The sequence below is a fragment of the Myotis lucifugus genome, unplaced genomic scaffold (genome assembly GCF_000147115.1).
Source record: "Myotis lucifugus unplaced genomic scaffold, Myoluc2.0 scaffold_82, whole genome shotgun sequence".
In the NCBI taxonomy this organism is placed as follows: Eukaryota; Metazoa; Chordata; class Mammalia; order Chiroptera; family Vespertilionidae; genus Myotis; species Myotis lucifugus.
The window spans coordinates 492,416-515,293 of NW_005871130.1; the positions used below are offsets into that span (position 1 = coordinate 492,416).

At 37.8% G+C, this 22,878-nt stretch overlaps 1 protein-coding gene across 4 annotated transcripts in view; it reads right to left on the minus strand.

Moving 5' to 3' along the window:
* Positions 1-22,878, minus strand: part of RTTN (rotatin) — a 108,442-nt gene that overhangs the window by 37,614 nt on the left and 47,950 nt on the right. For all 4 annotated transcript variants that reach the window (XM_006090776.3, XM_023755610.1, XM_023755611.1 and 1 more), the window contains 9 exons: positions 21,746-21,890; positions 17,827-17,981; positions 14,352-14,571; positions 13,907-14,035; positions 13,319-13,429; positions 11,108-11,266; positions 9,858-9,929; positions 6,134-6,323; positions 4,151-4,242 (listed from right to left, as the gene is read on the minus strand). In XM_006090776.3, coding sequence (XP_006090838.1) covers positions 4,151-4,242; positions 6,134-6,323; positions 9,858-9,929; positions 11,108-11,266; positions 13,319-13,429; positions 13,907-14,035; positions 14,352-14,571; positions 17,827-17,981; positions 21,746-21,890 — 1,273 coding nt within the window. The remainder of the gene's footprint in view (positions 1-4,150; positions 4,243-6,133; positions 6,324-9,857; positions 9,930-11,107; positions 11,267-13,318; positions 13,430-13,906; positions 14,036-14,351; positions 14,572-17,826; positions 17,982-21,745; positions 21,891-22,878) is intronic.

Below are 22,878 nucleotides of genomic sequence, written 5' to 3' on the forward strand. Positions count from 1 at the left end.
ACTGGTATTACAGAGGCAATGAAAGCCTATCAGTGCAGAGAAACTGATGCTACTTAAACTACAGTGCTAAAAGACTCACATTTTGCTTATAAACACTAAAAAAAAATAATATTTCATCAATGTGCTTATAAATAGAAGATTTCTAAATCATGTTTCATTGTAAAATAAACAGTTACAATTGTAAGAGAATCTTTCTGAAATAGCAAGAAACACAAAGCCATTTACCATATCAAAGTAGAATTTGAGTTTAAAAACAATTTCTTGTCTTATGAAGAAAATGTGTCAAATGTTCAAAACTGTTTCTTGGTATTCTGCCTTACAGAAACAAAGGAGCTCACTGGATACTTTAAAAATTTTTCAAAGTTCATTTAGGAGTTAGATATTTTATTTGTCAAAATGAATTCATAATACCTTTCATCCTCTTTCATCAAAAGCAGCATTGGTGCCTAAACAAGTCATTTTTTAAAAATTTATAAGATAACAAAGGTAGAAAATGAGGATTTGTGGTATGAAAAAAGATAGGGTACAAAACTGCTCACATTTTTAAAACATGGCAAAAATGAGGTAATTGTCCTTGGCCTGCTCTCCAGTCTATGAAATAACTTTCAATTACCATCAAACAAAAGTCAAGCCATAATTCTCTAATGCCAATTTTAATGTTTCATGCCATGTTACTCTGCTGAAATATCTTTCTATCTGTATCTTCACAGCTATTACATATTATCTCTTCATAGCCAAAAACAGAATCAGCTCTCTTGGCTAATCTTATCTAAAATCCCTTAGAAACTTCTCATACCTTCTATTTTCCCATGTTTTAAAATTGTGAGTAGGTGCTTTAGGTCAGAAGAATGGCAGCATAAGAGATTCCCTGGCCTCTCCCCCTGAAATTTCAACAAGTTAACCAAATATAATTCAACAAAGAATTCCCTGCTCAATATAGAGGCACACCTGAGAGACCTGCACATTGAAGGTGGGGAATAAACGTAGAGGTGGGAAGGGAGGAAAGCTCAGCTGGCCCACAGATGCAACCCTGTAGCTAGGAGCTCTTGGCTCTGCCTAGAGAGGGGAGGACGCCAGGGGAGAAGGAGATCCTAATATAAGGTGACAGTAGAAGAGTTGACTTTGGGTGGTGGGCACACAGTGCAATACAGATCTTGTAACATAGAAACCCACCCCTGAAACCTATATGTTCATGTTGACCAATGTCATTCCAATAAATTTAATTTTAAAAAAGGGGAAAATGTGAATAGACTTGTACCCTATCTTTTCTCATAGTACAATCCTCATGTTCTTCCGTTACTCTCTCTTGTTTTTTTTAAAGACTAAATATGGTCATAAAGCTGTTATAGCACACTGGTATGTACTAGGTATAAACACCTATCTAGTTTGGATACTTCTGAGAACTAGAAAAGTGACTCGGGAGGAAAAACAACTACTACCTGGGGATGGGGACACTGAACTAGACAGAAGCCATCTCTGAACCGGCTTATTTACAAGGGGAATACCCCCGAGGTGACAATGACACCCCTTACTCTATGTGTAATTTACAAAATTCCAATCCTTCCAGAGCCAAGCAACTGAACGAATATCTGTTAGATTACACCATCAAGTCCCTATGGTGTAATCTAAGGATCTGACCCAAATCAATCCTAGAGCTTTCCTTAGAAAGACAAAATGGAAAAACGAAACACCAATCAATAAACTGCATCCTTTGTTAAAACTGTGAGATACACTAAACAGTTATATAAATAACCACATAAGCTTATTAGCAAGATTTCCATCATGCAACTGATACTTCAATTTGTAATTTTAAAATTTTCTTATGCCCGAGAAAGGTTTAGTTGGTCTAGGTACTGAGAGCTTATGTTTAAAGTAATACTGGTATAATAAATAAATTCTCCAGGTTTTTCTCCTGTTGGGACAGAGAGATAGAGTGTGTTGAGCATGGTAAGATGAGCAGAATTAGGGTAATTAAACTACTTCGGTGAATAAAAATCCTTAATTTGGTAAAAAGCCACTGATGTCCAAACTCTTCTGTTTGGAAGTCAAAAAAGAAAGAAAAGAGTTGACTGTAAAAATTCTAATGGATAATACCAGTCTTTTGAGAAACTTCAATAAATAAATCTAACATAGGACTATATTTAAAATTTCTTTTAAAAAACAGATTCTAGCCCTAGCCAGTTTGGCTCAGTGGATAGAGCGTCAGTCAGCCTGTGGACTGAAGGGTCCCAGATTCGATTCTGACCAAGGGCACATGCCTGGGTTGCGGGCTCGATCCCCAGTAGGGCGTAGGGCGTGCAGGAGGCAGCCAATCAATGATTCTCTTATCATTGATGTTTCTCTCTCTCTCTCCCTCTTCCTTCCTTTCTGAAATCAATAAATATATTTTTTAAAAAAAACACAGATTCTATTGCTACATAATTCTTAAAATGTATGTTGCATCCTAACACAAACAAGTTAAAGGCTTTCACATTAAAAGAGGTGCTTCTATTTGATTACAACAAATAATATATTTCAAAAGTTTTTCTCAGAAAATCCAGTATACTAATCTGTAAGATTTATGTTATTGTAAAATTGAGAAATACAAGTTTGATTTGCTTTCACTTTTTGTACTTAAGTCTTTTTGTATAGGATAAATACAACTTGCTATCTACAAAATAACTAAGATAGCCCAACATTAAATAGAGCAATTACTTTTTACTGTACACCTACTATGAGCAAAGAACTGAAAAATGTACAGATTTTTCAGGTCAATAGCCCTTTAAACAAACAGGGTAGCCTAAGAAGAATTACGTTTAAGCACATATTAATGCTGCCCATATGTGAACTAAATAAACTCCTTTTTGCATTTAATCATATTATTTCTCTTATTGAGACAAAGATAGATACTATTTCTAGCTTGGGAAGGAAAGCATGACATCTAGTGGAACCAGGGTAATTATTCTACTTTTCCAAATAAAGGTTCAATTTAGCACTGAAAACCAACTCTTCTGAGTCTAGAAAAAAATAAAAGACTATTAAAACTGTAGGAAAAAGTACCAGTCTCTTCAGAAACTGTGTGGTAAGTGACTCCTATATAATGCCTGTATAATAGCTATTATTCTCATACTGTTGTGCTCCTGGAAGCACAGGTGACAAGCTTTTCTGTCCTAGGGTCTACTAACACAGTAATTGTTCCCAAAACACTTTACAATAAAACATACTGTTTTCCAGGGGAGAATAAGTGATTCTGTGTGCTTGTAAAACAAATGAAAACCAGTATCATTTATTATTTAGAAATATTTAGTGTGTCAAACTTTTTAGACTATAGCAACGTATGAATGGGGAAAAAAAGGCAGGTATACATAAATTCCAGGTATCCTATATAATAAAAGGGTAATATGTAAATTGACCCTAACAGCAGAACAGCTGAGAATGACCTGTCACTATGACACCCACTGACCACCAGGGGGCAGATGCTCAAGTCAGGATCTGCCCCCTGGTGGTCAATGCGCTCCCACAGGGTGAGCTCTGCTCAGCCACAAGCCGGACTGACTGCTGCAAGCGCAGCGGTGGTGACAGGAGCCTCTTCTGCCTCCTTGGCAGCGTTAAGGATGTCCAACTGGAGCTTAGGCCCGCTCCCTGGCAGGTGAACATCCCTCAAGGGGTCCCGGACTGCAAGAGGGCGCAGGCCGGGCTGAGAGACCCCAGAGTGCACAAATTTTCGTGCACCGGGCCTCTAGTTTCATATAATCAAGAGGAGCTTCTGTCTGATGCATGTGTGTGGAAATGTGTTCATTAGTACCACCTGGAATCTTTGAATTGGGTCAGCTGTCTCCAAACTGCTTTGGTCTTAAGCAAAATTTCAAGGTCATCAAGCATTATTAATCAGTTAAGATCTGTTCACCTCTTCTACAACCATTATAAAAATTTAAAGTTTTGGTTGAATCAGAAAAGATAGGAAAGAGGATGAAAACTCATCTAAAAGGATAGTCAGTGTAGGGACATGAGCAAGGCAGCCCCTCGATTTGCTCAGCTAGAACTTCAAGTAAATTGCAGCTGTTATAACCAAACAAACCTTAGAATTCCTATCAGGCTTCTCTCTCCACTATGTAAATTCAAATTGTTTCACAGATTCAAAAGGAAGCACTTATGAATTCTTTGGAAGTACCATTGTTTCCGAAGTGGAGAGAGAACTAGGGTCTCGGTCTTGATGGGACATTCTAGATGGAGCCCTCCAAAACTTGAGTGAGTCATCCAAACCTGTGACAACAGGAAAACAGTCAACACGAATAGTCTCCTGGGTTCTGTAACAATTAACAGAAAAACAGCCATCACATGAAACCAGTCAAGAACTAAGATATGAGGTTGGCCTAATTTTTATTTGCCTAATTAATTTATATGTAAAGCTTGTTTTACAGAAAATTTAATGCAATTAGCTGACTGTGCTTTAGCTTAATCTAACACAATTTATCAAGAGCACCAGTTCTTGATAAATTGCAAATGTAATGTGCATAAGAATCACACAGAGCTTGTTATAGCAGTTCCTGGGTCCAATTCCAGGACATTTGTCCATTTCCCAAATCAGGGAGGGCCCCTACATTTGCATGGCTCCAGGGCCAAGCTCTGAGTAACACAGATCCAAAGACATCCAAACAATTAAATGGGTCACTTTCCTAATAGAGATGGACATTTATTTAGAATGTCCAAAATGTCATCAAATATAATTTTCCTCTTAATTCTTCCAAGAAATGAGCAGAAAAGAGAATTAGAAATTTACTTTTAAATATTTCATGATAAAGAAACTTCATGTCTCCAATTTACTCTTAAATGTCTCAGAAAAAAAATACATACATACGTACACATATGAGTAAATTTTATTCATACACATGGCATGAGGGCAAATATAATAAAATGTTAACATCTGGGAATTCTTGTACCTTTTCTGTAAGTGTGAAATTATGTCAAGATTTTTTTAAAATGACTTTAAATTAATTTTAAAATTTATTTTTATTTTAAATCATTAGAAATTAATATAAGACATAATTATTATCTACGTGCTAAGGTCTTATACTCCAAGAGAATCTACAAACAGAAATGAAAAAGTTTCAGCAAGATATTTTGATAAATGAGTAACATGCCAAATATAAATAACTTTTGCTATATTAGCAAAACAAATTAGAGAACTTAGTAGGTCTTATTCTTGATTGCCTAGGAAGAACCTTTCCAAAGTTCAAGACAATAGTAGAGGAAAGTATAAAACTTTGCTGAAGGGTATGAAAACTTATGAAACATTTATATGATTTCAGAAATGGTTTCTATGAAGTATTTATAATGTAGAAAAATGCTTAGGCAATGTTTAGTGAAAGAAGGGGATACAAAAATGTACATAAGATATGAATACAATTATATAAAACAAACAAAAGCTATAGAGAGGAAGATGCCTGGAGGAAAATACACCCTAACGCAACAAAGGAAATATCTGGATAGTGGGACCAGAGGAAAAAAACAATTTTTCCTGTGTACTTGGCATAATTTTTCAAACATCTTATAATACACTGGTCTTTAACAGTTTAAAATGTGTTATATTTTATAAAAATCCTATATAATAAAAAGGTAATATGCAAATTGACCGTCATGCCCTCGCACAAGATGGCTGCTCCCACATGATCAAAGATGGCCACCACAAGATGGCCTGCAGGAGAGGGCAGTTGGTGGGGACCAGGCCAGCAGGGGAGGGCAGTTAGGGAAGACCAGGCCTGCAGGGGAGGGAAGATGGGGGCGACCAGGCCTGCAGGGGAGGGCAGTTAGGGGCAACCAGGCCTGTAGGGGAGGGCAGTTGGAGGAGAGCAGGCCAGCAGGGGGTGCAATTGGGGGTGAGCAGGCCAGCAGGGGTGGCAGTTGGAGGCAAGCAAGGGGGGCCGGGCAGCAATTGGGGGTGATTAGGCCTGCAGGCAGAGTGGTTAGGGGCAATCAAGCAGGCAGGCAGGTGAGCGGTTAGCAGCCAGTGGTCCCAGATTGTGAGAGGGCTGTCAGACATCCCCCGAGGGGCCCCAGATTGTAGAGGGTGCAGGCCGGGCTGAGGGACACCCCCACCCCCGGCCATGCACGAATTTTGTGCACCGGGCCACTAGTCTAAATATAATGTACCTACCGTTTAAATCACTGCTTTCTGAAGTTCCATTAGGAGCAGAACAACTCAAATCAAAGGTATACAGTCCCAGGTAACAATGTTTCACCATCTGATGCAAATGTTCATAGAAATGGCAGTGATACAAGAGAGCCTGCAGCGCAGGCTTTCCTACCAGCGACAATCCAGAGTCCTCATCATGGACACAGGGGCCCTGGAGGAAAAGAGGGAGAGAAAGAGAGACAGTGAATTATCACATGATTTCTTCAAAAAGACCCACTATCTCCCCACACTCCCCAGGTGCGACCTGGCCTCTCCCCTGCCTGTCCTGTGCAGCAGACCTAGGGCATTACTTCCCAGCACTCTAGGTCTTTGCGGCCTAATGATCCACTGAAGGCAGAGGCTCCACTCCATCTCTTGAGGGGCCATTTTATTTAAAATTCTTCTATAAAATGGTGCAACTTTAATCAAGTAATTATGTACTTGAGCCATAAACTCAAAAAGCTACTTTACAACCTATACAAAACAGTAAGTATTAAAATATCAGAAATAATGTGGTCCAAGTAATTACATTCACAATTAGTCTTCACACCTATGAATAAGCTAGATAAAATACATGGCTCCTCAATATTCATAGTGAAAGCTGTCTGCCACTTTCCTTTCCACTGAACTAACCCTGCCAAGGGAACAGCCACAGGCACTGACGCACACTTCCCACCAGGAAATTATAACTAAAGAAAAAGTATGATTAACAGCTTAGAAAAACTTGAGATATGATATAAACTCACAGTGCAAGAAATAAATAAATAAAAATGTTAAGGTTTGGAAAAAATCACCCAAATAAATATTTTTAATCACACACACACAGGCCAGAGTGGTCATGGTCCTGGAAGCAGAGATTAGAAAGTGTAACCACAGCCCAATAAGTGGATCTGTAGCAAATTACTGGTTTTCACTTTTTAGAATCAATCTACATAGATAAAAGGAGGCTGCAGAAGAGAATGTAAATGCAACCAGCCTTCACAAAGTAAAAGTAAAGATAAAACTGGCAAAGATTAGCAGAAGTGGGGAGAAGCTACTAATAAAAGGATAGGAACATCTTAGCCACATCCTCTTGCCTTCTAAATGGAGCCAAGAGACGGGATCCATAGACAACAGGACCAGAAACAGCAGGCGACCAGTGGAGAAAGTGAGAAGGTAATAGAACTATATGGGAGGAGATTGTTTAAATAAGCTAAATCCTATGTGTCGACACAGCACAGGAACAAACATTATTGCAAACATGCTGAAGAATTAAAATCAGTAGGAGGCAAAGCTGTCTCTGTGAATGGAGAGATATAGTGAATTTCATTGTAAATTCATTCAAAATATTTTTAACTTCTCAAAGAAAACCAAATCATCTGAAATATATACATATTACACAACCATTATTCATTTTTCATTTGATTTAGTTTAACTAAACATTAAGCCTGAATCTCCACAGGCCCAAGCTTCCTGGTGGCAATAGCATATTAACAACAGAGCTTTACTCAGGCAGTGAAGCCCTGCCCAGCATACGCACAAAGATGGCCTGACTCAGGCTTTCCAGATGACTAACGCTACAAGGGCCAGGACAATGGAGCCTTTCATGCACAGGCCAGGCTCCGCTCCACAGGTCCACCAGTAATTGATGGGGCTGTCATCCCACGCACTGGGGAGATCAGCTCAGTCCACTTGCTCTGACTCAGGATGTCTATATTCTTACCAGCCCTGCCCTCAGGTGAGTGCTGAGGCTGCCAGATCATCTGCAGAATTGCCAGGGAAGCGGAGAAGGACAGTACGTAAAGCAAGAAAACCCTTCAAATCACTAGGTGCCATTACAAATGAATTTGTGAAGAAAAAAATTAATTATGTCATAGAATATTTAATTTGAAAATATTATTTTCAAGGATGCAATAAGCTATAATATTAATATTCAAAAATATTTTACTCCTAGCATCAGAGTTCTAATATATCCATTAGCTATGATTCAGAAAGAAATGGGAACAAAATAAACATTACATTTGTGAACAGAGAATTAATATTTTCCAGGAGAAAAAAAAATTATTGATATATAAGAAAATTTTTAAATGCTATAATGCAATCAAGAAATTAGAAAAATGATCCTAATTACATAAGAAAACCTTAACTACATATAAATTATGAATATAGTTAAGATGATATTGCTTCTCTAAGTACTTATTGTTTTGTTAAATCAATACTCGTAATTACTTGTGATGAATACATTAAAGAATGAAAAGTGTGCACTGATAATTATCACATTGAATATGAAAATATTCTATACTATGACTATAAATGACAACTATCTAAAACACACACAAACACGTATGCAGACAGTTTACAGCTGTGCCCACTAAGAATGCACGGAACTAATGACATCCACTCCCGCCCTGCCCAACAATGAGCATATCTAGAACCCACATCTCTATCAACAGAAATCAAGGCTCTTTGAGCAGATGTCTAATTCCACGCTGGGGCTGGGAAAGTCTAGAACATCTTGCTGTACCAGAAAGTGAGGAAGACTACTGAAGACAGGTGAAAAGGACACAAGACTCTGTGAAGGGGCTCCTTTTGGACAAATCTGGAACAATTTAAACATCTAAATAAATAATGACAGAAACAGATTATAACCCATGAAACAAAACAAGTTTCCTGAAGTTCATACTGGTGTAAATAAATAAAAAAGTGAATAAAAAAATAAATGGGGAACAAAGGAAAGCTCTTCCTTAGAGTAAAATGTAATAAATGTAGAAGAAATGATGGAATTAGAAAATCACCATTTGGCAATCATTCTGTAACAACTGCTTTAGACAAGAATCTCGAGTGGAAAAAAGTTAAAACTAATGAAAGAAAATTGATGAGAAATAGATATTTATAGTCTCAAAGTACCTCCCATAACTCCACAATGAATAACACAGGGGACGTTACCTCAACCAAGTGAGTAAAGTTAGCATGCCCAGTAATGGGACAGAGAAAGCAGGTCTCCTTCCTGATACACTGCACTGAGAACACGTGCTTCCATGGCTTCTCTGTAAAACTACGGAACCTGAATCTAATCATGAGAGAACAGGCACACCTATTTAAAGAGTATTACAGCAACTAAGTAGGCTGCACTCCTCAAAAATGCTTAGGTCACAAATGCTAAACATTCAGCAACTATTTTAGATAAAGAAGCCAAATAGACATGACGACTTGTGTAACACGTGCATAGTAAACACCATGTGAGCTCTTATTTCTGTTTAAAATTACTTTACCACTGCAACCCTAGTGGGTGGTTCAGCTGGTTGAAGTGTCACCAAAAGGTTGCAGGTTCAATTCCCTGTCAGAGCACATAAAGGAGGCAGCTTATTTCTCTCTCCTCTCTCTCTCTCTCTCTCTCTCTCTCTCTCTCTCTCTCTCTCTCTCTCTCTCTCTCTCTCTCTCTCTCTCTCCCCCCTCTCTCCCTCTCACCCTCACCACCCCCCGCGCCCGTCAAGTCAGTAAAAACATATCCTCAGGTGAGGATGAAAAAATAATAATAATAAAATTACCACTACAGAGAAGAATTTATAAATCTGACCAAGCATTAGGAAAATTTCTACATTTTCTTTTAAGAGATCCTGTTGCCTTGTATGAAAATTCATCAGTAATGAAATATATATATGCTGAAACTTTATCATCAATTAATCTCAACTATCTACTAGGTAGATCATTGTTTAAAGTCACCCACCTGCCAAGTATAATCCTTTACAATAACTGATGGCATTGGAATTACAAGGAGATTCTGAAGAATAAAGGCAGCCTGAAATTTAAAAAAAAAGAAGTCAATACTGCCATCTTGTTGCCACCTCTGAAATAACCAACATATCGAAATTTAGTAACAAAAACATGTATCATGAGTCAACTGCACATGTCAACAGGTCATACACACAAACATTATGAGAAACATCAAACTGCATTTCCTGTTAGATGATGACCTAACAGTGGATGAAATGATTTCATTGGGAAACATATTTTCCTCTATCTCAGAATTTTATTTTTTCAAAAAAGTAATCTGTAAAATATAAACTGTTGCGGTAGCATTTAGGAAATATATTTTCATGTTTCTATTATCCACTACAGACTAAATGCACCTATGTACACGCACACACACAACACACACACACACACACACACACACACACAACACACACACACACACACACACACGCACACACACACACACACCTCTCCCCGTCTTTTCCCCTCTCTCATAGGAGATCCTCTCAATAAAAATTCGCTAACTTAACAAGGGTAACAGAGGGGATCCAAAGAATGAAATTTTCAACCATTTAACTGGAAGGCAAAAGATAATCTTTAAAGTTGGTCAATCAAGAGGACACTACCGTTTTTAACATTCCATTAAAGAGCAAACACAGCCTTTGGATTTGTAACTAGGAACAGGCCAAGTAAGGGTGAGCCCAGGAGCTGCTGTTTTCTTTATCTGCCCTAAGCAGGATTTGATTACTGTTTTTAAACTATTTGCATCAATCATCATTTTAATAATAGGAGAAAGGAAAAAATCCACAAACTATTTGGAAGAATTAAAATAAAGTTTACTTTTCCTCTTATATGTTATGATAAATACTACCTAGTATTTAGATGGCTCCTTAACTAAAGCTTACAAACATTAGAGACCCATAAACACTTAGTTGATATAAAAGTATTTTTTCCTGTGAACCTTTCGAATGTATAATAAAATGAAAGAGTTTATTAAAACATACCAAATTCTGCCTTGACCTTATCAGATTAAAGGACTGCAATATTTACTGTGAACTACTTTTTTCATTCTCTACTACCATTTTATTTGGATTTTTGCAGGCATAAGAGATGATGGTCAGGGGTCAGTCCACCGTGTTCAATAGGGAGTTGGTATGATCACAGGACCATCACATGCATTTCTGAGGGAAAGGGGAGGAGGTGCTAAACAGACAGGCCTACCTCCCGGCGCACCATGCTGCATTCCGACTGGTCCAGAAGAATGTTCACCACAGTTCCCCAGAGCCCACCAGAAATGTTCTGACAGCTGTCGGCCAAGGCCACACAGCCAGTTTCTAGGGTGGTCAGTGCGGATCCTAATCCCAGAGAAGTGAACCTCACCTGTTCAAGATAAGGAAGGGGGGAGGCAGGAAGAGATTAACCAATGAGCTTATATGTATATGTGCACAACCCATGGACAGACCATAGTGTGGTGAAGGCCTGGGGAGGGGGTGGGAGCCAGGTGGAGGGGTTCAATGAGGGAGACAGGGGAAAGGAGGACATCTATAATACTTTCAACAATAAAGATAAAAAAATAAAAATTAAAAAATTAAAAGAAGAAAAGGTTGTCAAATCAAAGAATCTGATTCCCTAATATAAATTCTTAATTTTTCTGGTACGTAAGATATCATACTTTTATGACATTGTCTTGACGATCCTAAATTATAAAAGACACTGGTAGAAAACAGTGCCCTATATAAGCTTATGAATGAATAAAATCCTATTCCACAATTCAAGAAAGCAATAATATGGGGGGGGGGAAAGTTACATAAAAGCAAATATCACAAAAAAATCAAAACCAGGTATAAATTAGAATAAAAAATATAACTTACAAGACTTTTTTCTAGGGAAAGCATAGAGCACTTACATATTTTTAATGAACCAATTCCTGTCTCTTCCTCATTTTTAAAGAGACTACCAATTATTTTGTTCTACCTTCCTTAGTGTCTCTTTCAAATAAATGGTTTTAACTTTTTTGAACCTTCTTTTCAAAAAGAAGTAATGAAATTATTTTTTATAAGGCATTTAGTATTCTACCCAAAATAATTTTTTTAAATGTTTCAAATAAGATTGATGTGGTGTAATAGGTTTCCCCTAGTACCACAGCTGCTCAAGTTATGCATTTTGGTGAATTTCTGACTTCTGATCCCCAAAATAGGATTGCACTGATAACTATAAAGCAACAACAAAAAAAATGTAGTCATGATATAGTCCAGCAACAAGTTCATGGGAGAAACTTGCAGGAAGTCCAAGTTCAATGTGTCAAAAAATGTAACCTCTAGGTTCAGATCAAATAATAGCTCTGTAAATCAAAGTTTTTAGTATAATAGGATATAATCATTTCTTGCTTGAAATTAATGGACAGTGTGCATAGTTAACAGTACTATATAACAGACTTAAACATTTGCTAATCACAAAATTCAACAAACAAAGAGAAGGCAGGAGGAAACTGTTAGAGGTGAAGGATATGTTTATGGCATTGATGTGATAGTTTCTCCAAACACATGAAGTTGTGCATGTTAAATAGGTACAGTTTTCTGTATGACAACCATATAGAAAATTTGTTGCTAATATAAAACTTTGCACTATGGGACTATTCTATTAAATGACACTCAAATGTCATTTGGCAGCTATCCTAATTTGGTTGAAAATAGCTGGGTTTTTCTAGTACTTTTCACTGTTCTATCTTTTTTTCTGTTTTTAATCTGTATCCTAATGAATCTGATGAAGAGGGGGTGCTATGAACTGAAACATATCCCCCAAAATTTATATGTTGAAGCCTTAACTCCTGAAGTGACTGTATTTGAGGACAGGCCTTTCAGCAGGTTATGAAAGTTCAATGAGGTCTTAAGGGTGGGTCCTGATCTGATGAGAAGGTGGCCATCTGAAGGCAAGACACAGAGCCCTCACCTAATACTCCCAGCCTCTGTCACTGTGAGAAAATAACGTTTTGTTCTTCAAGTCCTTCCCTCCCGCAACTCTACGGTATTTTGTTATGACAGCCCAAGCGAAGATGGGATTAAATAAAGTTTAAGGTATAGTCCAGTGATGGCGAACCTTTTGAGCTCGGCGTGTCAGCATTTTGAAAAACCCTAACTTAACTCTGGTGCCATATCACATATAGAAATTTTTTGATATTTACAACCATAGTAAAACAAAGATGTATATTTTTGATATTTATTTTATATATTTAAATGCCATTTAACAAAGAAAAATCAACCAAAAAAATGAGTTCACATGTCACCTCTGACACACGTGTCATAGGTTCGCCATCACTATACTATAGTCACTACAATGGTCTCATTTTGGAAAACAGGAATGTGTATATGCATATGCTTTATGTCCTTTGTTTTTTATCTACCCATAATGAACTCAACTTTTCTTCACACTGACCTCTGGGTCGCGATCCACCCACAACGGAATCAGCCAAGCCAATCCTTGCTGCATAGGAGTGTGCTCCTCACCATGACCACCCAAAGGCAAGAACCAAAGTGGCATCCACTCCTAAAATGTAAAAAATAAAAAAGAAATAGAAACACATTAGGGAAGTTTCTAAAAATAAAATATAGTGAGTTTAAATAACTCTTAATTTTAAAAAATCAAGACAAAGTAAAAATACACTTAAGACTTGGTTTTAATTCATTAATTTAGCCAAAACAAGGCAAACAAAAATATTAGCTTCACCTTAAAAAGCTAAATATACCATTTTTTTCTTCAGAACAGCTATTTTCCCCATGATTTAGAAACAATGTAGCTTACAATGCAGATTTCAATAAAAACTGATTTCAAATGAAAAAATTCAGATTTTTGTAATATGCAACTACTAAGAAACATCTTAGTCAAAAGTCATTTTTGTCTCCAAGAAGAAAAGTCAAAAGAAATATTTTCATATAGTAAACATATAGGCTCAAAATGTATTAGACATCACACATTCCTTTTCTAACAACTGCTGAGAAGACGGGCAGCTTTCAATGCTCTCACCGAGCTCTGGGCCTCGGCCATCATCTCATGAGATAAGTGAAGCAAGCAAAGAATCGTGCTCTTTGTCACCCCCTTTCCCATGAAGGACATAGCATTTCCTCCACGTTCCACATAAAAGGAAGTGATGACCTGAAAAACAAATGTAAGCAAGTTCATAGCAGCGTTACTCTGAACGGTAAATAAGGCCAAATATATCACTTGCTACTGACATATCTGAATTGAATACTAACCACGTAAAGTGTATGCAATATTCTCCATTTACAGATTTGAAAATGGTTAAGATGATAAATTTTACCACAATTAAAACAAATATTCCTACATATTTGTTAATAAAAATCTTTAAAACTTACTTGTGCCTGGCACACAAGAGGTGATGAATAAACAGTAAACAACTATTACTTGAGAGTTGTTATTGCTGTTACAGTCATTGGTTATTTTTACTTACTTCCAGGAGACCTGCTAAGTACTTCCCACAAATTTCGAGCGGCTTTGCAAGAGGAGAATGTGAGCTCCACCCGGGCAGTGCTGTGAGATGAGCCATCCCTCGTAAGGTCCTCTCGAGGGAAGGCAGGCCATAGAAGTGAGGAGCATCCGTGACTCTCAGGCACTGGAGCAGTTTCAGAGCCAGCTGTGTTTGGAAAACGTAAAAAAGTTCCAAGCATTTCCTGGGAACATAAAGGAAGAAAAAAGTCAACCACAGGACTAGTGTGATGGGCTTAACAGATAATTGTCTTATTGGTGGCAGAGGATTCCTAACAAATACTATATCAGAAAAGTATGAATTAAGACAAAAGGCAGAAAATATTTCCTCTCAAAAGAAGAGTTAAAAAAAGTATAGTTAAAAATATCATCTCGGGTATAAAATGTAAAATACCAGCAATAATTGAAAAATACAGCCCTAACCGGTTTGGCTCAGTGGATAGAGCGTTGGCCTGTGGACTCAAGGGTCCCAGGTTCGATTCCGGTCAAGGGCATGTACCTTGGTTGCGGGCACATCCCCAGTAGGGGGTGTGCAGGAGGCAGCTGATTGATGTTTCTCTCTCATCGATGTTTCTAACTCTCTATCCCTCTCCCTTCCTCTCTGTAAAAAATCAATAAAATATATTTAAAAAATAAATAAGTAAATAAATAAAAAGAAAAATACATAAATGGATATTGGTATTGTCACACCAAAAAATGAAAACTTGGAATGAAAATTAAATGCATATTTTAAGTGAGTTTAATTGACATATTCTAAACCTATACTTTTAATCATTCACTATCATTAAAAAATTGAATTTTTAATTAACTAAAATGTATTTTTTTCACAGAAAACTAAAGTTTTTAAAAAAGGAGCCCTAGCAAGTTTTGCTCAGTGGATAGAGCACCGGCCTGTGGACTCAAGGGTCCTGGGTTGGATCCCGGTCAAGGGCACATGCCCCGGGTTGTGGGCTCAATCCCCAGTAGGGGGCATGCAGGAGGCAGCCAATCAATGATTCTCTCGCATCATTGATGTTTCTATCTCTCTCTCCCTCTCCCTTCCTCTCTGAAATCAATAAAAATATATTTTAAAAAATAAAATATAAGAAAGGTTTGCCCTTGCTGGTTTTGCTCAGTGGATAGAGCGTCCACCTATAGACCAAAGGGTCCTGGGTTTGATATCAGTCAAGGGCACGTACCTTGGTTGCAGGCTCCTCCCTGGCCTGGGCCCTGGTCAGGGCTTGTGCAGCAGGCAACCAATTGATGTGCTTCTCTCATCAATATTTCTCTCTGCCTTTCCCTCTCTCTTCCACTCTCTCTAAATATCAATGGAAAAATATCCTCAGGTGAGGATAAAAAGAAAAAATGTTTTTAGCCCTGGTCAGTTTGACTCATTGGTTAGAGCGTTAGCCCATGGACTGAAGGGTCTCGGGTTCCATTTCTAGTCAAGGACACATACCTGGGTTACAGGCTCCATCACTGGCCTCGGTCGGAACATGTGCAGGAGACAACCAATCAATTTGAGAGATGTCTGTCTCACACACACTCTCTCTCCCTCTCTTTCTCCCCTCCACCCCTCCTTTCAACTCTCTGAAAATCAATGGAAAAGTATCCTCAGGTAAGGATTTTTAAAAAAATACTAAAAAGATATGAAACATTCTCAATACCTCAGAAGGCCCCAGATGTCCCTCTCTAGTAAAATTTGTATTGACTTGTGTTTTAATTCATTACTCTTCTCTTTTACTATGTCTAGTCTACTGTTAAACCCATGCAATGAAGTCATTATTTTAGAAATTGTAAGTCTTGGTTGTAGAATTTGTATTTGGTTTTTTTAGTCTCCATCTCTCCATATTTTTATTAATCTTGCCCATATGTTCCTCTAATAATTATTATGCTTATTTAAAATAATATTATTTATAATGGTAGCTTTAAAGTTCTCATTTTTGACATCTATAGATGTGTTTCTAATGACTTTTTTCTCCTAATTATGGGAGACATTTTTCTGTGCCATCACAATTCACTTCATTTGTGATTATATATCAAACATTTGTATAAAAGAGCTAGTGAAAGTGAAGTACATAATAATTTCTCAGAGTAATGGCCTGCCCTTTGATCACAAGACTTGAGTTAGGGGCTGATCTTTTGGATCTAACCAGGTGTTAAGCTGAATCAGGGTTGCTTTAACACCTTAGTTTGTATAAAATGTCATGTGTGTGGGATCAGGCCTTTCCCTCCAGCAGAGCCTTGGGATTTAAGCACAGGAAGACCTCATCAAAGTAAAATCTTCTGTATGCATCAAAGGACATTATCAAGAGAGTGAAAAGACGACCCACAGAATTGGAGAAAAATTTGCAACATATATTTGATAAGGGATTAATGTCCAGAATATATATAGACAACTCAACAACAACAAAACAATTCAAAAACAGGAAAAGGACTTGAATAGATGCTTCTCCAAAGATATAACAGTAACAAGTGTTGGTAAGGATGTAGAGAAATGACAACACTCATGCACTGCTGGAGGGAATGCAAAGTGGAGTAACTGCTGTGGTAAATAGCTTGGCTCTTCCCCCAAAAGTTAAACATATATTTATCACAAATAGCAGTCCTAGATATACTCTTGAGAATCAAAACATGTTTGCACACAAACTTGTTTATGAATTTCATAGCAGCACTATCTAAAATCCTCAAGGTGGAAACAACTCATTTGTTTACCAACAGATAAATGGATAACCATAATGGTATGTCTATACATGGACTATTATTCAGTCATAGGGAGAAATAAACACTGACATGTGCTATAAAATGGATGGTCCTTGAAAACACGATGTTAAGTGGAAGAAGTCAGACATAAAAGGCCACATGCTGTTTGAATCCATTTGTATAAAATGTCCAGAGCAGTTAAATCCATATACAAAAGAACATTAATCGTTGCCATGGTCTTGGGTAAGGCATGATTGGGAAGGGGCTGCTTAATGTGTACAGGGTTTCTTTGGGGGGGGGAGTAATAAAAATGTTCTGGAATTAACTATAGTGATAGTTTACAACACTGTGAATATACCAAAAGCCATTAACTGTATACATTTAAATGATCAAAATAAATAGTAAAATTTACCTAATTTTAAAAATAAAAAAGGAAGTCAGAACCAGAGACAGACATTTGAAAATCGTTAATGCAAAAATATTCATAAAGTCATAGAAATGGATATGACCACTCAGGTTGATGTGTCGAGAATTAAAAGAGGACCAAGAACTAAAACCTAGAGAACAAAACACTCTCCATGTGAAACTGCAATCAGGCTGCAACAGAGATTCAGCTGAAATGAAAACAGACCACCACAATGATTACTGAAGTCTTTCCTTCTCTTAACTTGGAGCAAATGAAAAATCAACTCTTTGGAAATCAAAAGAGAATTCAGTTCTCTATCCACGTCCTCTAACCTTCAATGACACAAAAGTACCTGTTAGTAATTGCCCCGAAACTGAGCAGCAGGGTGTTGTAAAGAGCCATCAGTTCCTTCTGAAGCTGTTGCCTGACAGCCGTCCGGAAGTCATCTGTCTCTTCTCGGGCCTGTGACTCTGTCAGAACCAGCAGGTCTAACAGAGGGTTTGGACTCTGAAAAATGAAATTGGTAAAGAATATAGTTACTCTCTAGCTGAGCTGTGTGTTGTTTCCTATGGAGGTTTTTGTTGCTCATCATGTTCTGGGTTAATTAAGAGTTGTGTTACCTAACCAGCAGGTGTGGGTCTCTAGACCTCCTGTAGATGGTCTACACTCAAAGGATGCTTCATATGTCATCTCAACAAAAGGAAAGCATATCTATTCCAGAAAACTGAGGAAAATACAGAGAAGCAAAAATGAGAGAAACAAACACCACCCACAATCATATCTCACCGGGAAAGCAGCTTTTAGCATCCTGGTACACACTCCTCTTTTTGCGTGTGTGAGTATAAATAAAATTATAAATCTGTATTTTTAACAAAACTGAGGTCAAGTGAAAAAATTCACTATTTAACCATTTCCTTACTTCGTTACTATTATTTCTTCAAAAACATTTTAATATCTGGTACTTTTCAACCATGATGATTTACTACACTGACCATTGAACAGTTAGTGACTGATAATTTCACTGGGTGGTATCGTGGGCTCAATTCTAATCGTGTCCTATCTACAAACTCTAAGCAATGAAATAACTGAATCAGAAGATAATAATAGTTTAAAGCTTTTGATGAACATTGCCAAACTGTCCCTACAGTAAGTGTACTGATACACACAACCCCCATGGTGTGAGAAGGCACAGCATCCCAGCCAGTGCTGATATCACCACCGTTGTAATCTTTGCCAACTTCCTAGGCTAATATACAAATAAAACTAATGCTATTTAAACATTTTCCTGTTTTCCATTTTTAAAAAAGTAACTAAAGAAATATCAATTAAGAGAATAGAAAATATTACATTGACCCCCAGCATTAACTGATATACAGAATATTTATCAAACATCTATAATGTCACAGGCAGTGTGCTAAAAAGATATAAAACAAGATTCATTTAACTTTTTGATTAAAGTAGAAAACTTGCATTTTCTTCTTTTACACATGGGCAAACAGAGGTTTATAAAGAGGTCAAGTAATTTGTCCAAAGTGATAAGAATTAGCAGAACAAGAATTTAATCTCAGAACCTTTTTACTGCAAAGGTAGTTAATATTCTGTTCCCAGCATTATGTCAATCAACAGTGCATATACAACACACAAAGAGAGATAAAGTCAAAATGTTATTACTGCTGTTCTAAAATCCTTCACCTAAAGAACTCAATTCAAAAATAACCACATTCTCTTTAGGAATAAGAAATGAAGAAAATTCTAAATTGTTTACATATGTAGCGTGTAGAGCAGTGATGGCGAACCTTTTGAGCTCGGCGTGTCAGCATTTTGAAAAACCCTAACTTAACTCTGGTGCCGTGTCACATATAGAAATTTTTTGATATTTGCAACCATAGTAAAACAAAGACTTATATTTTTGATATTTATTTTATATATTTAAATGCCATTTAACAAAGAAAAATCAACCAAAAAAATGAGTTCGCGTGTCACCTCTGACACACGTGTCATAGGTTCGCCATCACTGGTGTAGAGTATACTTCAATCAGGTACACACAATTGCAAATAATATAACTGAGAGCCTTTGGAAAGAACTGGGGAGAGACGTTTTGCTTTTAATTTACTGTTTCACACCTAAGCAGTTTTTTCTACCACTTGTTCTTTCATCTTGAGCAAGAACTGCCTCATTTGGATCCAGTAAAAGTACATGAAACATAACTATAACTTCATGTTTCATCTATAATAATAAAAGCATAATATGCAAATTGACTGAATGACCAAACAGCAGAATGACCATCCATACGACCTTCCAGACCACCACGCTATGACACGCACTGGTGCCAGGCCAGCCAAGGCGGGTCAATGCAATTGGTTGGGGGGGGGGGGGGGGGGCGCGGGTGTGATCCATTGCGGAGCCCTGGTTGGGTGACCAGGGCTTACCTCTTTGGGGCAATCGATCCCAGGGCTCCCGGACTGTGAGAGGGCCCAGGCCGGGCTGAGGGACCCCCCCCCCCCCAGTGCACAAATTTCTTGCACCGGGTCTCTAGTATATGAATAAAACCATCAAGATTTGCATTTGATAAAATCATAAAAATAAATATATATTCTATAGTATTCTTAGCCCCACATAACCAAAGGCAGACTTAGACCCACAGTGCCTCCAACTCCCATACACACTGACAAAATGAACGAGTTATTTTAATGCAAAATCCATCTTGGTAAAATATAACTTTATATGACTATACTGATACAGTATGTATAACCTAAAATTAAGATTCCTCCAAAGAATCTCATTCTACTTATAACTTGTTTTTGCTAGTAAATTGCTGATACTTTTTCCCTTTATAACCTATCTTGGATTCACATGTTAACTTTGAGATTCAGTGAACCTCAGCAGCATCACTTGTAAAATATAGGGTGAATTACTACTCCTCAAGCACAAAAGAGAGCAGAATAGATGTTTCTACCTAGTAACCTCAAGTGCTTAATCCTACCTGAAGGTTTTGTCATTAGACATTAGTAGTCAATCCTAATTTTAAACCAACTACTTGGGTCATTGTTGTGTCACTGCTAACCTCCAAAAGGTAACAATTTCTGTAATGATGGTTCATTTTCTTTAAGCACAGTTTCCATCCATCATATCCAATTTTCCACCCATCAGCAAACTACAACAGTAGAATGTGCAATGCCCCCCATGAACTCTACATGCACATGTGCCTGTGAAAGTGGCCAAAAAAGAGACATACACAGTGTAGTTCTGAATAGCCACCCCCTAAAAAATTATGGTCCCACTTTTACAAACTTCCATCAAAAACTCGTTCTGTCAAGAAAGGTGTTCAAACTCACCACTTCTAGGCTCTTTTATATATTAACAAAGTATCATTATATGAAAATATAGATTAGTGGTACAACAAATTCCTAAAGTGCCTTAGAATTAAAATGTTTGTAATAGCCCTAACCAGTTTGGCTCAGTAGATAGAGCATTGGCCCGTGGACTTGAAGGGTACCTACCAGGTTCGATTTCAGTCAAAGGTACACACCTCGGTTGCATGCTCGATCCCCAGCCCTGGTCACAGCATATGCAAGAGGCAACCAATCGATGTGTCTCTCTCACATCAATGTTTCACTCTCTCTGTCTTTCCCTCTCCCTTCCACTCTCTCTAAAATATATATGTCTTATAATGTCTACTATCTTCTTTATCAGTTTAGGCCCTCTTTTCTAATTTTATGTGGGGGCTTACTTGTGTGATTACTTGCAAAAAGGTTTATTTTTGCGGGGTTAAGTAAATTCATATGGTGTTTGGAAAAAACACACACATAAACCACCAGTACATAGTGAGCTAGCTTCTTGGCAAGTTTTCCTTAGGATAAACTTACATCAAAGCCTGAGCTCCTTTGCACTCACTCTTCCCACCCTCTCTCCTTCACATACCCTCACTGCCTCTATCTGGCTTGGCTCCCTGTCTCTCACATCCCTATTTGCACTCCCCCGACCCCAAGATCCCCACTTGAAAATACAGCTGCAGCAGAAAACTCCAAGAGAATAGGTTTTATAAACAGCGAGACTTAAAAGTCCCATTCATCTGTAGACTTTTAATTTAATACAACTGGTCACAACCACATCAAGAAGGCCATGTTGCTATGAGCCCTCTAATACAACATGAGTAGCACTTCACTTAGCAAGGCTATATAAATATTTTACTTTTCCATAATATAGTATTAATGATTTTCAAATAAATCACTTGTCGCACCTAAAACCCAAATTCCTTAACAACACTTACAGGTCTAAGAAGTAATTCTAGAAGCCAGTTTAGAAGTTCCACTGATGAATTTTTTCTCTGCTCCTTCAATAACTTATTTAAAAAATGTATGATATCTATTAGCAGTTTCTCATCTTCAATGCAAGCAGGAAGCACTTGCAAAAACCTATAATAAAGAAGACAATAATTATGGTTTCTAGCTCTTAAAGTGGTGTTGATAAATATTTAGCAATCCAGCTGAGAAGTGGCATGCTGATTTGTTGTGTTTGCCCATTTCCATAGTGTAAATACCCCCATGGCCAACTGCAAGCCACAGTGTGACACAGAGCTGTGGAGACATGCACAGCAGCCTTTCTATATCATAGATGTAATAGGTACAAATAAACTCGAGCAGAGATAATAGTGAAGTGTTGTAAAATAACACTTGGGAAGTATTAACTTTTGTATAATCATTACCTTTATTTTCATTAACATATTTAATTCTAAGTTTACATAATTTATGTTAAAGAGGGGCTCTCTTTAAACCAACTAACTTGCAAAACTCCAGACAATGTAAGCATCAGCTCTCACAAGGCAGTACTGGCTGGCTGGCTCCAGCATGCCACCGGAAAAGCAAAATAAATCGTGACAGCTGACCTAAATAAAGGAGTTAGCAAACTTCATGTTTAATGAGAAAGTTACCCATGTTCTACTGGAGCAGTGGTTCTCAACCTTGGCTGCACATTAGAATCACCTGGGAATCTTTTTAAAATCATGATTTCTGGGCCCTCCCCCTCCGAAAATTGAGTGTGTGAGTAAGGGGTTCAGCAAGATATGTACCAGATCTACACACTTTTTCTGAGGAGGACCCGCTAGATTCTCGGATATAAAAAGACTACAAGGTCATCTGAAGCCGCTGCCCAGGATGGAGAACGGCTGGATTTGGGGCAACATGCCACTCTTCATGATCTACCAGGCCGTTGAGCCACTGCATTCTTTATGCTACCCTAGGCCATCTTTTGAGTCATGTCACATGGGTGGGCGTGGCGAGCCGGCTCGGGACTGACAAGCCCAAGGCGCTTTCTGAAAAAAAAGCTCCCCTGTTCCAAGTGCCCAGGGCTTACTTCACAAGCTCCCTCAGGCGGCATTTGAGAACGGGGCAGCGGGGGCGCCCG